The 20998-nt window shown below is 33.0% G+C and overlaps 1 protein-coding gene across 1 annotated transcript in view; it reads left to right on the forward strand.

Moving 5' to 3' along the window:
• LOC110583575 (pleckstrin homology domain interacting protein) overlaps window positions 1-20998 on the forward strand; it is a 132964-nt gene that overhangs the window by 93151 nt on the left and 18815 nt on the right. The window contains exons 22-31 of the mRNA XM_044917665.1: window positions 823-1054; window positions 6113-6232; window positions 7970-8077; window positions 8635-8759; window positions 8890-8972; window positions 12502-12613; window positions 12992-13053; window positions 15357-15512; window positions 16797-16917; window positions 19623-19748. Of these exons, the coding sequence (XP_044773600.1) occupies window positions 823-1054; window positions 6113-6232; window positions 7970-8077; window positions 8635-8759; window positions 8890-8972; window positions 12502-12613; window positions 12992-13053; window positions 15357-15512; window positions 16797-16917; window positions 19623-19748 (1245 nt within the window). The remainder of the gene's footprint in view (window positions 1-822; window positions 1055-6112; window positions 6233-7969; window positions 8078-8634; window positions 8760-8889; window positions 8973-12501; window positions 12614-12991; window positions 13054-15356; window positions 15513-16796; window positions 16918-19622; window positions 19749-20998) is intronic.

The following is a 20998-nucleotide window of genomic DNA, read 5'->3' on the forward strand; positions in this document are numbered from 1 at the left end:
AGCATTTATATTTACATTTTAAAATTGTACAAAATCAAGTAATATTCTCGTACTAAAATTAGAACAGAAGATAACATAACTGGATTATTTTGCAACAACATCAGTTCACTAAAACTAGGTCTTTTGAAAGTAACTGAAAAGAAAAGCAAACATGGTTGGCAGTGATAAATAAAACACAAAGGCCTTTATTTTTCAGAATCGTGTCATTCTTTGAAGCATAAAATGTACCTAACGTATATGTAGATGCTGAATAAAGTATTTATTTTGCAAGCAGTCTTCCTACTGGGCCAGAACACTTCTGACAGTCCCCACCCCAACCCCATTTAATATCCAGCTATCATGAAGGCAGCAGTGCTCTACCACTGGCGTTCCCCTAGTCAAGAGCTCCCACCTCCTCTCAAAAAAGTAATCCCCATGTCTCTTCCTCAATATTGATATCTCTTGTAGTATTCCAAACTATCTTTGTACTGTTCCTGGAATTGAGGAAAGTGACCCTCTGCTCCTTATTTTTTTATGCCCCACGATATTTTGAACATATGCAGTGCTCAGAAATTAATATTTTTGTTAAAATATTACAAGGCACTTAAATTCATTGTTTCAATTAAAGCTGTATACTTACCTTAGAAAACTTCTTTGAGGTATTTAAGTTAAGCCTACAGAATTTAAGAAGCCGTTTAGAAGGTGACGAGTTGAAAAACAGGGAAATATTTTTAGTTTATTTTGTGCATATTCTTTATTGTGATCTCTCTTTACATTTTTATAAAACAAAGTCTTACAGTATATCTGGTATATATATTTTTTAAATCCCTTTTTGCCTTCTAGTGACTACTCTAGTGACTATTCTGACTGGACAGCAGATGCAGGAATTAATCTGCAACCACCAAAGAAAATTCCTAAGCATAAAACCAAGAAAGCAGAAAGCAGTTCAGATGAAGAAGAAGAATCTGAAAAACAGAAGCAAAAACAGATTAAAAAAGAAAGGAAAAAAGTAAATGAAGAAAAAGATGGACAAATATCACCAAAGAAAAAGAAGCCCAAAGAAAGAAAACAAAAGGTTGATTTTGTTTTAATATAAATTGTTTTCTGTGAAAACAAAAGCACTCCTTTTAAAAGTGCTGTTGATGAACATAAACAATGTTGAGGTGTACTAGCATACCAGTAGTATTTGAAAAAACTCAGAAGTACGCAGTAGTAGAATATACTATAACAAAACATTTAATTTACTCAGGTTTTCAATGTTTAGCACGTGAAAGTATTTTACTTACAGAATTATCATATTCTAAATATTGAGCATTTAATCTTATAATTTGAGCAGGTTTTTTTGGTAATCTGGTGGGATTTATTCATTTGTGTATATAAAAAACAACATTACAAAATGTAGTTTTACTCATCTTTTAATTGCTTTTACTTTTTAACCATCCTTATTAATTGTTATTGCTGAAAATAACTAGAAAGCAAAGAGTGTACATCACCTGGAATAATAATGGCAGAACTTGTCAGAGTTGACACTAGCCAATTACGAATCTAAAGTAGGACACTACTGTTAACAAGCTTTCATTAATTTACAGAGCATGTGAGCCATAATTAGATGGTCCTTAGGTCAGTAGTAGTATTGGTTTGATTACTTCATCTTTAGTCTATGGATAATTTGAGACAGATCAGAGAATGTAAGAAATAAATGTTACGGAAATAAGATTTGTCACCTCTAATGGAAATGGGATTCTTTTAAAAAATAAGAGTTATTTCACTTTTATTCTAAAGTAAATGAAGTACAAGGGACATGTTTTCTATTTCCTAAAAGACTATAAATGGAAAGAATATTTGGTTAAATAAACACAAGGAAGATTTTTTTTAACCTCTTTCATTTTTAGAATTAAATATAAGTTGTCAAATGTAGAATTAAATGCTAGGGAGACTAAGAAGGTCAAGAAGGTCCTATCTCCAGAGAGCCTTGAAAAATTTAAGAATACATCTGTTTTAAGTGTTTATTTAATCTGCTTCCGTTGAGCTCTTATTTGTTTCAGCTTTATAATTAGGAATTACTTTAATTTGGATTCCACAGCCTACTATTCTTGTTACCTCTTTTGCTTTTGTCTGGGAAAGATTTACCAAAGAGAGTATCACACATATGCTCACATTTTTCTCTCCTGTGTTGTCAGTGATGATAAAAGGAGGTTAACCCATTATTTATGTGGTACGCAGATTGGTTAAAGAAAAAGGATTTAGCCCTGTATCTGGCTAATTTTTTTTTTCTTATCTCAAGACAGTTTTGATGAACTTTTGAGGTTTACAGTGTTTTAAGTCCCTGTGAGAACATAATTTTTTGGTCCCAAGAGTGCAGTTTACTTCACCTAATTTCTCTTAATTTGATACTTGTGCACGAACTAACACCTTGGGCTTCTTCATGCAGTGCCACATTTGGATCCACTGTTACTGTTTGGCATATTTTAATTTCACTATTTTGCTTGAAGTATTACAATAGGATTTGTGTGCCACTAAATTTATGTGGGACAAACTTTAAATATCATGAAGTGTAAAAATATTACAGACTATTCCCTTTAATTTGGTTTTCGTACACATGGTTTGGTGTTAAGTCTACCAGTGGATTTAACAGTAGATAGAATTGTTCTCATTCCTTAGTTCCCTTGTCCCAAATAAACACAATATTTCCCTTATGCATAGAGTTGTACAGCTGGAAAGTAACTGAGAGATCATTAAGTAATTAATATTTACTGCATGTATGGAAAGATGAAGATATTTTCCATCTGACTAATTGTATTCAAATTAAGCAAAAAATAGTAATAAGGCAGATAACAGAAAAATGCTTATTTAAAAATAGAATTCTCCTGGGGCACGTAGGTGGTTCAGTCTGGTTAAGTATCCAACTCTTGATTTCAGCTCAGGTCATGATCTCAGGGTCATGAGATTGAGCCCCGAGTCAGTCTCTGGGCGGGCGTGGAGCTTGCTTAAGATCCACTCCCACCCCCACTCTCTCTCTCAAAAAAAAAAAAATTCTCCAGAGATGCAGTAAAGTTATCTCAGATCTGTCTGATATATGTCCATTATGCTGTTAGGAACTCTGGAAACCAGATCAGTAAATTTATTATTGAGTGCTTACAGTTTATAAAGCAGTACAATGGATAAAAAGAACTGTAAGACATAGTGCTTACTCTCAAAACAATGTGTGACTAACAAGTTGCTTGAATCCCCCAAGATAAAAATAGAGTATCACATTATCTAATATGTTTAATTGCCAGATTAATTTTAAAGATGGTTGGTTATTCAGAAATCAAATAAGGACATCTTTTCTTAGAGTTTCAGTTAAGGCTTCCAGAATAAGTAAAATATGAGGTGGACCTAGAAGAATTTCCATGGATAGAAAGGAATCAATTACCTGTATCTCCAAAATTAAAAAAAAATTCAAATTATGAGGCTGAAATTTTGAGGAATCTTCAATGCATTTTATCCTAAGTGGTTTTAAGTACCGTGTGATAGAACTCTACTTAAACCAAAAATTCTAGGTTTCCCAAGAATTATTGGGGAATAAGATATATCATCATACTGATTCTTGTTTGTGCCATACCATAGTCTTACAGTTATAAATATGATCATTCCTATTTAATACCTAATTTACCTGGTTTCATTTAAGAATTGTTAGCTATTTCAGTTGATAATAGATATTTTCCTTACAGGAAGAAATATTTGGTGCAATTAATAGCCCATATTGAGGCTGGAATTAACAATTTTCAGACTTTTCCTACCTTTTTTTATTAAGTCAGAGGAAACCTTTTTCAAACACACTTTAACTCAAAATCTCAATGTATGAAACTGAAAATCTGTGGCTCTAACTCTGTCATGTAACAGTGGTGCTCAGTAACTGGATAAATTAACTTTTCAAATATCCCCTGACTTAATCTCTCAAAATAATACATACAAAATTTATTTTCTAAGTTTTCCCCTCTGCCCTTCTCCAGCCCTCCTCTTCTTACACTGACAATTCTTTTAGTTGTTTACACCAAAACTGTGGTGTTATCCTTGTTTTTCTCTCATATTCTGCATCCAGTCCATTGGAATTTCTGTGGCTCTGTCTTCTAAATATATTCAGCACTTGAGTGGTTTTTTTTTTGCCACTTCTGCTGTCGCACTCCTGTGAGCCACCATAAGCTTTTGGTTGTATTACTGCAGTAGTCTTCCATCTGTCTTCCTGCTTCCATTCTTTTCACCCTAGGTTCTGTTCACTAAAGTAGGAATCAGCAAACTTTGGCTGGGGCCCACTACCCTGCTGTTGTAGCCTAAGAGCAGCCATAGACATGTAAATGAATGGATATGGCTGTGTTCCAAAAAATTTGATTTATAAAAGTAGAAGCAGCTGGACTTGAACCATGGGCCATAATTTGCTCTGATGCATCCAGAGTGATCCTTTTAAAAGTCAGATTCTATCACTCTTGACTAAAATTCTCCAGTAGACCTATCTCACATATAGTAAATGTCAAACTCCTTTATCCCTCCCTTACTCTTCAAAGAGAGAGTGCTCCTGATATGTGTGAATGAGAAACAAGTTGTGTTTAGTAGGAAGAAGAGGAAAATGAATATTGAGTAACAGCTGTTAGCAGTACCTTCTGTAGTGTTCTCTGATATCCCATTATGACGTTATTTCCTTTAGTGAACTTGTGTTAAGTCACAATAACTACCTTCTTTTTAAAAAAAAATACGAGAATAAAATTTAGAAGTCTTAATGTACAAACACTGAACTAAAACATTTTTAGTCAATTGCATGAAGTTTCTCTACTTACGAATAATATTAGGTTTCAAGGGCTCTTAGAAAGTCCATTTTTCCTAAATCTAAGGTAATATCCAGACAATAATGGCCACTTGCGGGCAAAGTTAAAAAAGCTTCTTCTCAGAGATCTATTTTTATATTTAGCCACAGAAGTTAAAATAAGGGACCTGGGCACCTGGCTGGCTCAGTCAGTAGAGCATGTGACTCTTGATCTCAGGGTTATGAGTTCAAGCCCCACATCAGGTTAGCACTCACTTAAAAAAAAAAAAAAAGGTAAGGGACCTGGCTTGATGACATTTTGTTTGAAAAAAAAAATCTGATAGAAATATTTTTTCTAGAAACTAATGAGCCAAGTGTGAAATGGCTACTTCAAAAAGGGAAGAAAATACTCCTGGGCTTTGTATAAGTATAATGCCCAGCCCACTGAAACAGTTAGCCTTCTGCATTTTCCACTACTCAGCCCATATGAAAATATCTTATTTATATCTTACTAATACACCATGACCATGACTTAAAAAAAGGAAAAGGGAAAAACTTGAATATGTCTTGGTTTGTTACAAATATTGATAAAACTGATAGGATTTTGAGAGGGAGATTACACAGAGCTTATACTTTGGGGTTTATGGGAATATCTTGTTTACCTAGTCTTGTTCTAAATGTTGTCTTTAAGGTTTTGGTTTATCTAGTTCTTTTTTTATGCAGTGATTTGGAGAGATTGAATAACTATACTGCCACTGCTGCCATAAAAAAATAAGTTTTTTTAAATTTAAAAAAATTTTTAAAGATTTTATTTATTTATTTATTTATTTATTTATTTATTTATTTATTTATTTATTTATTTGAGAGAGAGGGAAAGGGAGATACAGACTCCCTGCTGAGCAGGGAGCCCGATGCAGGGCTCAATCCCAGGACCCTGAGATCATGACCTGAGCTGAAGGCAGACACTTAACTGACTTGAGCCACCCACGTGCCCCAAAATAAGGTTTTTTGATACTCTGTATATATTTTTGTTCAAAGATCTCCTTCCCCTTTTATTTAATTACCTTTATAGTTATTTTATTTTTTTAAAGGTTTACTTATTTGTTTGAGAGAGCAAGAAAGCACAGCGGGGAGGGGCAGAGGGAGAGAGGGTCTTAAGCAGACTCCACACTGAGCATGAAGCCTGACATTGGGCCTCGATCTCAGGACCCTGAGATCATGTCCTGAGCCAAAACCAAGAGTTAGATGCTAAACCGACTCCACCACCCAGGCACCCCTATCGGTATTTAAAGGACATATTAAGAGATGATTGCTTTTGTGATAATATTACTTTATAATGTTCTAAACTCTTAGAGATTGGCTGTGGGAGAACTAACAGAGAATGGTTTGACATTAGAAGAATGGTTACCTTCAACATGGATTACAGATACTCTTCCCCGAAGATGTCCATTTGTGCCACAGATGGGTGATGAGGTATTTTTAAACTTTTAAGAACAGTCTTTGTTTCTTTGAAGTATCTTTAAGCTTTTTAAAATAGCTCTTGAAACTGTAGAAAATAGCAGTTGCATAAAGTATCTCATTTTAGATGTTTGTAGCTGTGTATGGAAAAGGTATAAGTAGGAGGAAAGCTCTGATCTTTTTTGAGGCCACTTGCCACTTTAAATATTGCAACAGCAAAACTAAATACTGTAAGAGAATGGAAATTTTATTGGCATTTTAAAAACTAGTATTTTTTTTAATAAGAGGATTCTATTGCCAATTTTCTTTTTCTTTCTAAAAGTATATTTTTCTTAGCTTAAGGCTTAAATACATAACATGTTAAAGGAAATATGTAATTCAGCATTTTATTTTATATAAAATATAAAATATTTTTATATAAAACTAATTTTATTTCATGTTTTCATTTAAATACAATGCTTATAATTTAGATCTTTTTAAAAATTCATTAGAATCAAAAATATTTCATTTTTAAGAAAATGTGATTGGTCATCATTTTGGACTATGTACTTATGAATTTGAAATGAAAATATAAGATCTTAGATCAAAATTTCCTGGTCCAGTGTTCATGTCTTCTATTGATGCGTAAGTGTTAGGAAGCAGAGTCATCTGGTATCTAGTATTGGCAGTAATAAATTAGGAAGTACAATATGAGCTTCTTTAGCAAACGACACTAATTAGCAATAGAAAGTGGCAAGTGACAGTTGACAGTAAAAAAAGGAAACAAAAACATTTTAATGCAGGGGTAACTCTAAAGAGCAGTCTGAGAAAAAATTTATTTAGGCACCCTACTTAAGACTTGAAGAGCGCAGGACATTTCTACATTGTCATAATTTAGTACAATGATAGAGCCTAACAGGTCTTTGAGCATCAAGAAGGTGCTTGATTAAATTTAATATATTTCAAGGTAACTAGAAAGTGTCTAACTTCTTATTGAATACTTTTCTTTCAAAATGTTTAAGTTGTCTTTTCAATTGTTGGTGCTTAAACAGGTAAGTTCTCATTATTCAGCATTATTCCTTTGTATGAAATTTCAAACTGGAGCAATAGTGATATTAATGAATAGAATAAAAGTATGTAGAATAATGGATATCCCAGAATGTTACTAAGAACTGAATCGCATTTTAAAAAATTTTAATAACATTTTTTAACAAGCTCCACTATTTTTTTTGTAGTGGGAAGAATACTTGGTATCAGACTACTATGTCAAGTGCCAGTAGATACCAGGATGGTAGTCGGGTGTCATTTAAATCTGAACTTTATAAAATGAAGGCATAAATATATACCTTGCTCTCTTTATAAGGATAAAATATATATAAAAATACATTTTTCATTTCAGAGTTTACTGCATATGTACAAACCACTTGCTACCAAAATACGTGAATAATAAATTGATCATGACTCCTAGTTACAACTTACTTTGTTTTACAGCATAGGTCAGCTTGTTTTGAATCCAAAAATAAAACCGTGAAACAAACAAAAAAACTGCTCATTTTATCTTCTTAGTGTATAACCAAAGTAATGTTATTTGGAACACTTTATGATTAAGTGGCAATTAGGACGACTTGAGGCAAAGAAGGAAAAACTATTAAAATATTAGAATTTCTTTTGAAAGGATATTAAATTCTGTCTTTGCAGTTTTAGCTGATACCTTACATCTTGGGTTAAAGGAAACATTCAAGGCTTAAAATTGTGACTTTATTTACTTTTTAGGTTTATTACTTCCGGCAGGGACATGAAGCTTATGTTGAAATGGCCAGGAAAAATAAGATTTACAGTATCAATCCCAAAAAACAGCCGTGGCATAAAATGGAACTACGGGTATGGTGTTTATTACTTCAAAGGTGCAGTTTTAGATGAGGTAGAAAGCTGTATTGAATGTTACTCTTTTCACTGTAAGAAACTATTTCATGAAGATACGTTTTTTTAATTGAAGCAATCCTGGAGAGTAAGAGTTACTTAATTTTCAAAGAAACACAAGATTGAATTTATGTACTCCCAATAGTTTATAAGTTGGGTACGAAGTGTAATTATAGTGAAAATTAACACTGATGTCTAAGGTAAACTTCATATTTGTAAATAAGTATTTTTAGATTTATCAGCCAGAGTTCAAAATTATGTAGAGGTCTTTGGAACTATATTGGAAAACTTCTATTTCAGTAATTTTCTCCCCTTTTTAAAAAGTTTTTATTGAGATGTAATTTGTTAACTATAAAGTGCACAAATTCTTCTTCAGTACACAGGTCAACAAATTTTTGCATGCACAGAATAATCACCACCTAGGTCAAGATTGAAATGGAGAAATGTTTTGATTATGTTTATCAGTTTATTTTGTGGTTTATTTTGTGAAGACAGTTTATTTTCGGTTTCTTTCTCAGGAACAAGAACTGATGAAAATAGTTGGCATAAAGTATGAAGTGGGATTGCCCACCCTTTGCTGCCTTAAACTTGCTTTTCTAGATCCTGATACTGGGAAACTGACAGGCGGATCATTTACCATGAAGTAAGGACTATTGAAAGAGGCAGTGGTTTCTTAGTATTGTACACTGTTTTTCAAGATTCAGATAAATTTTAACCTCTTTTAGATATTTTTAGGTATGTGACCTAATCAGTTTGTTTCTCTTTGTAATTAGATACCACGATATGCCTGATGTTATAGATTTTCTCGTCTTGAGACAACAATTTGATGATGCAAAATATAGGCGGTGGAACATAGGTGGGTAATTTATTTAGAAGACTTTTTTTTAATCTAATGAGTGATTTACTACTTTTAATGATTCAGAAAAAAGAGAAATCTTCTTGCCATTTGTGGGAATGTTAATAGCAAAGTAAGAAGATAGAGTGTCAGGTATTTAAAATACAGTTGACCCTTGAACAATGCAAGGATTAGGAGTGCTGAGCCCCCTGCATAGTCGAAAATCTGTGTAACTTTTAATTCCTCAAAGAGTTAACTACTAATAGCCTGCTCTTGACCAGAAGCCTTACTGATGACCTACACAGTCAATTAACATGTGTTTTGTGTAAGTATTCTTACAATAAAGTAAGCTAGAGAAAAGAAAATGTTAAGAAATCATAAGAAAAAATGCTTTTATAATATTGTACTGTATCAAAAAAAAAAATCCATGTATAAGTGGACCTACACAGTTCAAACCTATATTGTTCAAGGGTCAATTGTCCTTTTAATCTCGTTGATGCTGAATTCTAAACATTTTCTCTTTTAGATTTGGTAACTGTTACAAGATTGTTTATAGCTAATCATTTAGCTGTTTTATGTGTTGAATTAAATTTTCATTTAAAAATATAACAATTCACACTTGAAGCAAAAGACCTCTTCCAATTCAAAATGTTTAATAATTTGGACTGGGACCAAAGCTGAACTGGCATCTTTCTTTAATTGGTTTAATCTGTTATAATCTTTAAACTTAATATTGTAATCAGTACTCAAACTTTAAAATAATTAAAAGTTTCCAGGCATTTAAGATGCAATAATTTATGTTCACATGGATGTGCAATTCATTAGAGTTTGTTGTTGTTTTTTTTTTTTTAATTTTCAAGCACGGCCACTCTTTGTCAATTTGGAGTGGACTGTGGTACATATATGGCATATTTGGTTTGAAAAAGCACATCAGTTGATATGCCAGTCCATCTCTCCTCCAGTGCCATTGGAAGGCATTGGCCTGGTGATATATCTTGTTTGGTCTTGGTAAACTTAGAAATTTAAATGTGTGCTCTAAAAAGAAGATTTAGAGAAATGCAAGTTAACAAAATTAGAGACATGGAAGTTATCTAAAAGAATTTACATTCCATATAAATTCCATTACACCATTTTTCTGGAAGCTTTGAAAGATGTGTTCTGTCAAATAAGGGAATGAAGCAAGGAAAGGAAAGACATGGAATCCCTCCAGGAGACAGGAAATCCAGAATAGGGAAGAGCCAAAATGAATTCCCAGTAATAGTCAATAGAAGTCTCAGGGATAGCATCTGTCTAGCAAGTCTGTAAAATGACCAGTTCAAAAGATGTTGTCCACCAAGAGCAAAGTCTTCAGGAAAGAAAGAAAATGGAACTGATGATTACCTAATGTGTCTGACTTTGTTGGAAATTATGTTGAAGAATGTTTTATAGTTTAAGCTGTTAGAGCATGTGGGAAGACTTAATAGTAAATCCAGAGGAAAACCAATCACAAAAAAAAAAGTGAAGCAGTTACACAAAATTATAGAAGGGAAATGTGTACTATTTGGCTCTGTAGTAACAATATTTACATAGTTACAATAAAAATGATATAGATTAAATAAAACATACATAATTACATACAATTATATAGAGAGGTCAATACTTAATGTCTAAAATTGATGAGTGAAGAAATAGCTTTGTACCCATCATTTAGAAATCTAAATTCAAGAAGAAATAGTTACAAGAGTTAAAGATGTTTTTCTTGGTTTTGATTATAAGCCTTTGGTATACTTTGTTTTTAAAGTACTTGCATGTGTTACTGAAAAATTTTATTTTTTTAAAGACATGCATCTGCCAATAAATTGCAGAAGAATTATTAGCAATCAGAATCCACGAATATTCCAAAAAGGAGTTGGTAACAACTAAGTAAAGAAATATGGCAAGCATTAGACATATCAGAGAGAGATTTCAAATGGTGGATGTACATTGGAATTCTCTCATCTGAATCATAACTTTTTTTTTCCTCCCTAAATTTATAGATTAATAATTTCTTCTAAAGTTAGTACTCTTGGTCTTTTATTTCTGAGGAAATAGACATCTACCTACTGATAGCCATTTAAAATGTTTAGAAATGTTTAAAGCTTACTCCGAATGGTGTACTTATTCCCTGCTTATTTTCATTGTTATCTTTCTATAGTATTGTTCATTGTGGTTACGCATACATTATCCAGTTCTTCCTCTTTAGCATAATGTCATTAGTGTATGTAGGATCATAAAAAATAGCTCTTTGAAACTCATCCTTATGTTTAAGGTTGTGGTGGTGTCAAGAATGCTATTGTTTAATTATATGGTAGCTTCTCACTAAGTTCAGTGTCACTAATATGCATCTGAAGAGCAATTAGAGACTCTGTCTGGTAATAGATCATGTTTCCCTCTTAACGTTGGCTGTTAGAATGCTTGAGTCTAAATTTGGGCCCCAATGCATACCCATTCAAAGTTAAATATAACTCGACAACATGTAGTTGTGTTCTTTAATTAACTTACTCCTGGCTCCCAGCTTCCCATTTTGTCATTAAATTTTTTTATCTTGTTTTTTAAATTTTTAATTCATTTTATGCTGTATGTCTCTATAAACTTTTAAATCTTTTTGGTAAAAAATGAGAATATAAACAAATACTTTTCTCTTTATGGGTTTGAAAATGAAACTTATTCAGATGAGTTCTAAAATAATTAATTGGTTCAAAATCACACAGATAAGTTATTTGAACTCAAGGTTTTCAGACCCTAACCTATGCTTGCCAGGAGAAAAACCACTCCATATTGTGAAAGCCAAGGAAGAGGAAAGAGTGGCAGAAGGAAGAGAGTGATTTACAGTTTTCATATGACAAGGAGGGAAGCTGAGAAGATAGTTTATTAGGGTCTTTGGGGAAAATAGTTTTAGTGGGAGGATAGTAGCTGAATGCAATCGGGTAAGGAAAGGAACATAGGGAGTGCTATTTTACAAAGATTAGTTGTTTTTCTTTTGTTACTTTCTTATTTTTATAGAAAAGAAAGTGAGTTTATAAATGAGTGTTATAACTTCAGGGTGATTGACATGAAGGAAGGCAGGTTGGATGTTTTCTTTTTATTGTTTCTAGGCTAGAGTCCTGATTGTTGGAGGAACTTGCCTATAGAAAGCAAGAAATTAAATATAGACTATAAATACTTGTTGGGCATAAATTATCTAAACCATGCTTTTATTTGAATGAAGAGTTTGGGCATAATCCTAATGGTGAATTTAAAATTCTAGATTGGTAAAAATGCTTAACCTAAGAGTGAATTTCTCCTGACCCTAATAAAATGTAAGAAATGGTACTGGAAACTGGTAAGTCACACTGGTATGTTTATTAAATAACTTTTTTCCTGAATATTGCCAGTTTTATTTACTTATTTTGGAGTGTATGGGTCACTTTTTGTATGTTTTCTGAAATTATACAGGTGGTTTAATTATCATAAAGGTATATTTTGGGAGAAAGGAGTAACAAACAGCAGCAGTACATTTCAGAATAATGAGATGGCTTTTATTCTTGTCTAGGTGACCGTTTCAGATCAGTCATAGATGATGCTTGGTGGTTTGGAACAATTGAAAGCCAGGAACCTCTTCAGCCTGAGTACCCTGATAGTTTGTTTCAGTGCTATAATGTTTGGTAAGGGAGTGTTTGTTGTATTTTAGTTCAGCTTGAGTTACCCTTTTTTTTTTTTTTAGGGAGGAACGGGGAGGGCAGAGGGCGAAGGGGAGAGAGAATCCTAAGCAGGCTCCAGGCCCAGTGCGGAGCCTGACGCAGGGCTCAATCTCACAACCTTGAGATCATGACCTGAGCCGAAATCAAGAGTTGGACATTTAACCAACTGAGCCAACCAGGCACCCCCAGCTTGAGTTACTTTTAATGTTTTCCCCATCTATTAATAAAGTGACAAAGACACTTCTTTTAAACACTTGAAGCAGTTATTTTTATAATGTAGTTTTATGAAACTTCTAACACAATATTTAGATTTTTTAACATAGGGATTTTCCTTCCTTTAAGCTGGGACAATGGAGACACAGAAAAGATGAGTCCCTGGGATATGGAGCTTATTCCTAATAACGGTAAGTGTATGTTAGGCTTTCTGTGTTAAAAACTTAATTTCTTAAATAAGGAATCTGATTTGCTGACTTGCTACTGCATAGGATTGTTGTGAAGATCATATAGAAAATATTCATTCAACAGTTATTTATTGCACACCTGTTATTTACCTTGGATTGGAGGTAGGGAAGGCATAGCAGTGAACAAGATAGACATAATCTTTGCCCACTTGGAATTTATAGTCTAACAGGGAAGACTGAAATGAGTTAACAGCAAAATACGAAAATGTTTTGCTAATTGTTCACTCCTAGAAGGTAAGCACTTGGGAGCAGAGATTTTTTTTTAATTGTTAACTTCAGGAGAACACTTAAATATAAAACATAATATTAAGAGTTCAGCCTTTTGAGTGCAACATAGATTCATACCCTATCACTGCCTTCTATCTATGTCATCTTGGCAAGTTCCTTAAAAGACTCAAAACTTCAGATTTTTTTAGGACTTCAACCTTTGAAATTCTGTAAACTCTAATACCTTACAGGGCTTCTGGAAGGATTAAATGACATCATGTGCATAAAGTGCTTATTATAGAGCCTGACACATATAAGGGCCTCCATGAGTAGGTAGTTTACTACTGCTAATAATAACTGTCTTCTTGCATATGGCCTGATGCATTGCCTTAAGACTTGGGAGTTAGCCTTAGGCAGTAAGACAACTTCCTAGAACTGAGAGAAGGCCAGTGTGGCTGAAGCCTACAGACTGTAGTGCCCATTTTTGTTTCTATTTTTTAAAAAATACAGCCCACACAATTGCATATGCATAAAAGGATTTAAAAGGATATATATTCCAGAATATTAATAATGATTACCTATAAAGAATGGGAATATAAGGACTTCTACAATTTTATCTTTTACATTATTCTGTATTTTTTTTTTCTATAACATATCACTTTTCCCGTCAGGTAAGAATAAAGATTTAAAAAACAAAAAGGAAAAAGATCTTGTGACATAATAGAAATAATCGTTTATAATGGAGTTGCTCACTAGTACTGTATTCTAAAAAGAGAAAAGATAACTTGGAAAAGTTAAATCCAATCAGGTAAACCTTAGAAGTGAGAAAAAGGACATATTAATATTATCTAAGACTAGTTCTTCCTGGAAATTATCACTTTGAAAATTTAATACCGATAACATATTTTTCATCTCACTGCTAAATTAGAGCTGTTTGAAACTATAAAATATCTTTTTTTAAATTAAGATTTATTTATTTGTGACAAAGAGCGCACAAGCAGGGGTCGTGGCGGCAGAGGGAGAAGCAGAGCCTGATGCTTGACTCGATCCCAGAACCCTGGGATCGTGACTCGAGCTGAAGGCAGATGCTTAACTGACTGAGCCACCCTGGTGTCCCAAAACTATAAAATATCTTGAACAACTTGGAATGGTGTTACATGACTTATCTTTTTATATTATTTCTCTTCTTTTTGTAAGTTTGAGGTTGTAGTCACATTGGACTACTATATATGAGAGTCAGTGTTGTATTGCTTAGGGTATTTCTTGAAATGAGTTAATGGCATTAATATACTATTTGTTTCCTACCTAAATATATCCGTTTGTGAAGGGGGTGATTTTTGTTGTTTTTGTTCTGTCTGGATACATATACATGTGCATCCCTGGAGTTTAATTACATTGTATGAGGAGGAAGAATTTTGTATACAAATAGCATATTTCCCCAATGTTTCTCTGATGAAATCTACTTCAAAGGAAATGTTACTTGGCAGATTTGTAGGTTTTATGTCACCGTCACCTCCTAATGTATGCAGAAAGCATACCTTCATAATTTAAAAGCAATAAACCTATGAATCATCTGTTAGTATTCATAATTCTCTCTGTTGTACGTTAAAAAAAAGTTAAGACTTTGGAGTATTTGTGGAAAACACCACTTTAATTCAGTTTCACCTTGTGTATTATTAAAATAAATATGGAGATTATATCATGAAATGATTCAGAAAACTTACAGATTAAGCATCATTTATAGAAATACTTTGTCCTTTACCTGAAACTGATAGTTGAGCAAGTTGTCAGATATAATTTTGGGGAAGTAATTATATGCTCATCTAGAGAATTATTTATAAAACTAATGTTTTAAAAAACATTTTACTGATCCTTGAAACATACATTTCTTTAATGAAAATACAGAATATACTTATCAAATCTTTACAGAATTATACTTTAGTTTTTTTTATGTCAACTCAACTTTCTAAACCTAACCTAAAATACTAGCAAAAATCACATATTTTCACTAAATCTGCTTTTCTTTCTGTGTATTTCAGCTGTATTTCCTGAAGAACTAGGTACTAGTGTTCCTTTAACTGACGTTGAATGCAGATCATTGATCTATAAACCTCTTGATGGAGAATGGGGTTCCAATCCCAGGGATGAAGAATGTGAAAGAATTGTTGCAGGAATAAACCAGTTGATGACACTGGGTAAATAATAATAGTAACACAGGAATATAGAAAAAACTGGCAGAAAGCAAAGAAAAGGAAAAATGTTATTCAATGAAATTTTTTTTCACAATATCATGTCAGTGGTCAAACATTTTTAAGTGGAATTTCTTTCTTTTTTTTAAATGAGACCTTACATAGGCCTTGGGTATCTAGAACAGTTAAAAATGGAGTTGCTCTAGCTGAATTTTAGAGTGAGGGCCCTCAGAAATGCCATGGGTACCTGTGAAAAATCTGGATCCTCCAGAACCCAATTTGAAATCTTTTAACATAGGTAAGCTGACATGATGTGAATTGGGAGAGGAGGGTTGAAAGATGAATTATAATTATATGGATAGCTGTACCAGTTCTCCCCTTAACTATATGAATATATATACAAGGGAATACTTGTAAGGGGAAGGAAGAGAATACTGAACTGCTTTGTCTCATTAAAAAAAACAAAAACACAGTGACCACAAAACTTTGATTATCTGAATTCTGGGCTTCCAAAACAACTGTAAACTAGTGTGGTGGTTTGTAGCAACCCCTCTATCAATAAGGAATAAAGTTTAAAAGAGGAAAGTTAGAGGTGACACTGGAGACACATTTTGGATATATTTTCATCTGAAGTCTTTTTTTAATAAGGCAACACTTTATTTAAAGAGTATCACAGATATCTTAAACAATTTTAGTAGTATTTTAGCATAGGAAGTTGTCTTATACTGTATGTGAATGAGTAAAAAAAAATAGTAATCTTTGCCAGGTTTTAGATTTTTACCAGTTGACTGTGTGCCATTTGGTCATTGACATTGAGTCAGAGACTTCTGGATCTGTTTCTTCCTCTGAGTGCTTGCGTGATATTTCACAGAATTAAGTTGTTAAGATAAGGTGATAAGTTTTGAGAAAGTCAGGTTACATTTGAATGGAATGTGTTATTACAGTGTTACTGAAAGAATGACTGTCAAAAACCTACAAATTCAGGAATGGCCAGGTTTTAAGTATAGAAATGTGTGTGTACTTAATAGGTCAGATTTATATATTGTCTGTCATTTCTTGTCTTCTAAGGGATCTGAATCAACAAATATCCCTAGAATTTTGCAGTGTAAATGTAGACATAATAAGCAATGAGACTATATTAGGCTAGCTAAACTATATGTATTTACTTTGAAAAGACAATGGCAGTCTAATGGTTATGTGGATCAGAATTTGTCTTAATTCAAGCAGAATTGTCTGTGAAGTATTTTAAACAATAAAAAATAAACATATAAACTAATTTTTTTATTCTAGATATTGCTTCAGCATTTGTGGCCCCTGTGGATCTACAAGCCTATCCCATGTATTGCACTGTAGTGGCATATCCGACGGATTTAAGTACAATTAAACAAAGACTGGAAAACAGGTTTTACAGGTTAGAACCCATTTGCTGTAGCCACTACCAAAAGAAAACTAAATGATCCTTGAGTGTTTCTCAAACTTTACTGTGCATACAAATCACCTGGGGATTTTTTTTTTTTTTAATGCAGTCTCAGGTTCAGTAATTTTAGTAGGACCTGAGGATTCTGCATTTCTAACAAGTTCCCTGGGATGCTGATGCTGCTGGTCTCTAGATTTGGAACATGATTCATTGATGCAGTTTTTTCTAGTTGCTAATACGAGTTGGTGCTCACTGTCTTCACACTGTAATTTATAAAGCAACCCAGAGTATCTCGTTTTCTCCTAGACACCACATTGAAATATTTTTTCATGGATTTTTTTCATAGAACAGTATTTTTAAAAGTTGCGTATTTTTTTTATTTTGCTTATATTTAGCTTATATATACCTGAAATTGGGAATTCACAATATTTTTCATAGTTGTAGGTTAGCTTGAAATACAGAGTTAAAAAAGAGCTAATTTCAATTAATTTGCATCTAGTTAACAATTTCAGTAAACATTGAGTTCTAATCTTGGATAGGCATTGTAGTTTTACTGCCTGGAATGTCTTTACAGAAAAAATTTAAGTCTATAGCTTTCACATAATGAAATCGTACTTCCAGTTTTCATGACTTTTGCTTAGAAGACTGACAGCATTTTTTTTGTTTGTTTTTAGAGAGCGAGAGTGGTGGGGGGTGGGGGAGAGGGGGAGAGAGAGAATCTTGGGGCTCTGTCTCACAACCCTGAGATCATGACGTAAGCCAAAATCTAGAGCCAGATGCTTAACCAGCTGAGCCAGCCAGGCACCCCACAACATTTTAATTAAAATAATTGCATTAAAAAATTTCTTCTTATGGCCTGTTCTTTACTATATTATATTATTCATTTTAACTTAGGGAAACTTTTATTCATATTTTGTATTTTTTAATATAAAATGTGCCTCTGGTGTTTTGTTCTTTTTTACTTAAATTATAAATCTAATTTGGTTCTTTATGTGCCTGGCACTGAAAACACCATTTATTGTTCCTTAACTTAGTAAGGCAGGGTTTCTCAACAAAAGCATTACTGATATTTGGGGCTGGAAAATTCTTCATTGTGAGGGGCTGTGTCCTTGCCTCTACCCTTGAGGTGCCAATAGCAGTCCTTAGCTGTAAAAAGGAAAAATGTCTTTAAGCATTGCCAAATATGAGGTAGAATCACCCACCCAGAATCATTGAGAACCACTGGAATAAAGAAAACTAAGATGTTAAATTTCAGGTTCTAAAGATTTTTCTGGTCTTGGTTAGGTGTTTCTGCTGTTCCTTTATTGATACTTGTCAAAAGCATAGAGATGAGGAGGAAATCACTATGATATGTGCCTCCCAGCCATCTTACCTTCATAGTACACTTCTTTAAATCTTTTTCAACACCTGATGTTAGAAGTTTAAGAGAAAATGGAGAAGAAATTTTTAGCTACATCTTCCTTTTCCCTAGACCCCTAAATTGCTAAGCCTTAGGAATTGGACTTAGTGCTTCAGAGGTGGAACAAGATAGGGGAGAATTATGGGAAGATAGAGTTGTTACTGTACAGTAATTGTTGGACTACAGCTACAAAGATAAGCTTCTGACATCTCCCACTACTGTTGTAAATATACTTTCCCATAGAAATACTGCTCAATATGGTAACTGCTAAGGTGTATTATATTTCAGGGTACATTACAACTTAAACAGGCTTTTTTGGCATTAGCTTAGCTTAGTAGCCAGTATAAGAAAATCTGAGAACACAATCCTTACATAAATTAGAAACGGCCTATTTTTGAACCTGATAATATAGACCCAATTTTTGTTCTTATTTAATAAAATTATGCCTTCATTTGCTTTTTCCACTGTTTCAACCTTTTTTGTTTCTCCTTTACTCATTGGCTTCAGATTTCTTGCAGTTTAAAACGGTTTTCTTCTTTGATACTTCTGGTTCTGTGTCTTGTTAAACTATTACTAATCAATTTGCCCTGCTTGGCATTACTCTAAAACCTTATTTTACAGTTCTATAGGGTACCCTGAAGATGCCTGTGATTCTGTTAGAATAAATGAACCTTTTGTGTATGCTTCTGTATCCATAATTGTATATATTTTTTAAATCACATATAATTGTATTTTTCTTTTTTTTTTAAGATTTTATTTATTTGACAGAGACACAGCGAGAGAGGGAACACAAGCAGGGGGAGTGGGAGAGGGAGAAGCAGGCTTCCCACTGAGCAGGGAGCCTGATGCGGGGCTCGATCCCAGGACCCTGGGATCATAACCCGAGCTGAAGGTAGCCGCTTAACGACTGAGCCACCCAGGCGCCCCACATACAATTGTATTTCTGTTCACACATCAATATCAGTAATATTTTCTGAGTATTTTAAGTAGGACTGGCCCACATATTGGATGATATTCTAGAAGTTGTCTTTGGATTTTTCTTTACTTTCAGAAAGAAAAGAAGGCACTATTAATAATCTAGTGTGTCTAATCTGGTGTGACATTTTCTATGCAAATACACAATGTTGCTCCTCTTTTATTTACCCTAACACAAATGGGATTATATATTTTCTTATATTTTAAAGTTGTGAGTTTTGTAATTGGATAAGACTGTAATTGAAAAGTTAGAATGCCTTGGTTTTAAACTGTGCACAAATATTTTTAAATATAATGAGGTTAAGACTTTTGTGTTTTGTTTAAGGCGAGTTTCTTCCCTCATGTGGGAAGTTCGATACATAGAGCATAATACACGGACATTTAATGAGCCTGGAAGCCCTATTGTGAAATCTGCTAAGTTTGTGACTGATCTTCTTCTACATTTTATAAAGTGAGTTGTTTTTCCACACTTAATTGTCAGTATTTTAAGATGTAAAATGTAAAAATGTAAAATGCAGTTATTTTTATATGTGTCCCATGCTGTGCTGTAAACTAGTTCCATTCAAAATAGAAAGCATATAATGTCTGTCTAAACATCATAAAAGTTGTGTTACAGTTGTGTTCCACAGTTAACATTTAAAAAATGGATCCTTCTCTAAATCCAACTGTTGGACAATAATAATGAGGGTAAGCATGTATAGAACATGTAATGTTTTACCTAAAGTAGTTCTTCTAAGCCAAATAATAATTACAGTTAGGAGATACCGCTATCTGTAATTAACAGTTAAGGAAACAGTTTTAGAGGTTTACATGTTTAATTTTCACAGTAAATGAGTGTCTTCCATCTAAGAATTTCTCATCTTAACATTATATTGCCCCTGACAAGTTTGTAAAAAAGTATTTAAGTAGTCCAACCAGAAACTAAATTTAACTTTCAAGATTCTTCTTAAAAGTCAGGTTTACTTCCTCATTCATTGATCTCATACCAAGAATGATAACTATAGCTATTTAAGGGAGCAACACTTTTATTTTTTACCTTAAGAATTTTATATAGCCGTAGAATGAATTGAGCCTTCTAAACTGAAACCAGAGGAATGACTCCTGTTTTGTATAAAATACTGCTCTTGAGTTCATATTAAGGTTATTTATATTGGATGATTTTTTCCAGTAAAGAAAGAATGTATTTTATAATTTAAATACTCAGCTGTTGTCAGCTTTCATTTTCACATGCAGGGATTATTGAGGCTCTTTAAAAAACATCTCCAGCTTCATTCTCATTACTTAGAATAATCATAGGGCCCTTTTTTGTGGTGTTAGGGTGTTTTTTGCTAAGGAATATAGGTGATTTCAATATAAGAAAACACCAAAGAAAATTAGTACAGTAAATATTATATTCTACCCTCTACCTTATTCTCTAAAAAAACCTGTTGCCTTCCAGATGGTTTGGGGCTATTTTTATTATACTTGCGCTCCCCCCCCCATAAAATTGGTAATTAAGAATTAGTTATCCTCGGAAGATTGTTTATATAACTTAATTATAATGGCTTATAATATTTTTATTATAAAGTTTAGTGTATAATTTTGTATTATATATATATGTATGTTTCTTTTTCCAAAGAGACAGGAATTAATAGAATCGCATGATATATAAATTCACACTTCAGTGAAATAATTTAGATGAAACAATTATTTTTATATTTG

The sequence above is a fragment of the Neomonachus schauinslandi genome, chromosome 8 (genome assembly GCF_002201575.2).
Source record: "Neomonachus schauinslandi chromosome 8, ASM220157v2, whole genome shotgun sequence".
Taxonomy (NCBI): domain Eukaryota; kingdom Metazoa; phylum Chordata; class Mammalia; order Carnivora; family Phocidae; genus Neomonachus; species Neomonachus schauinslandi.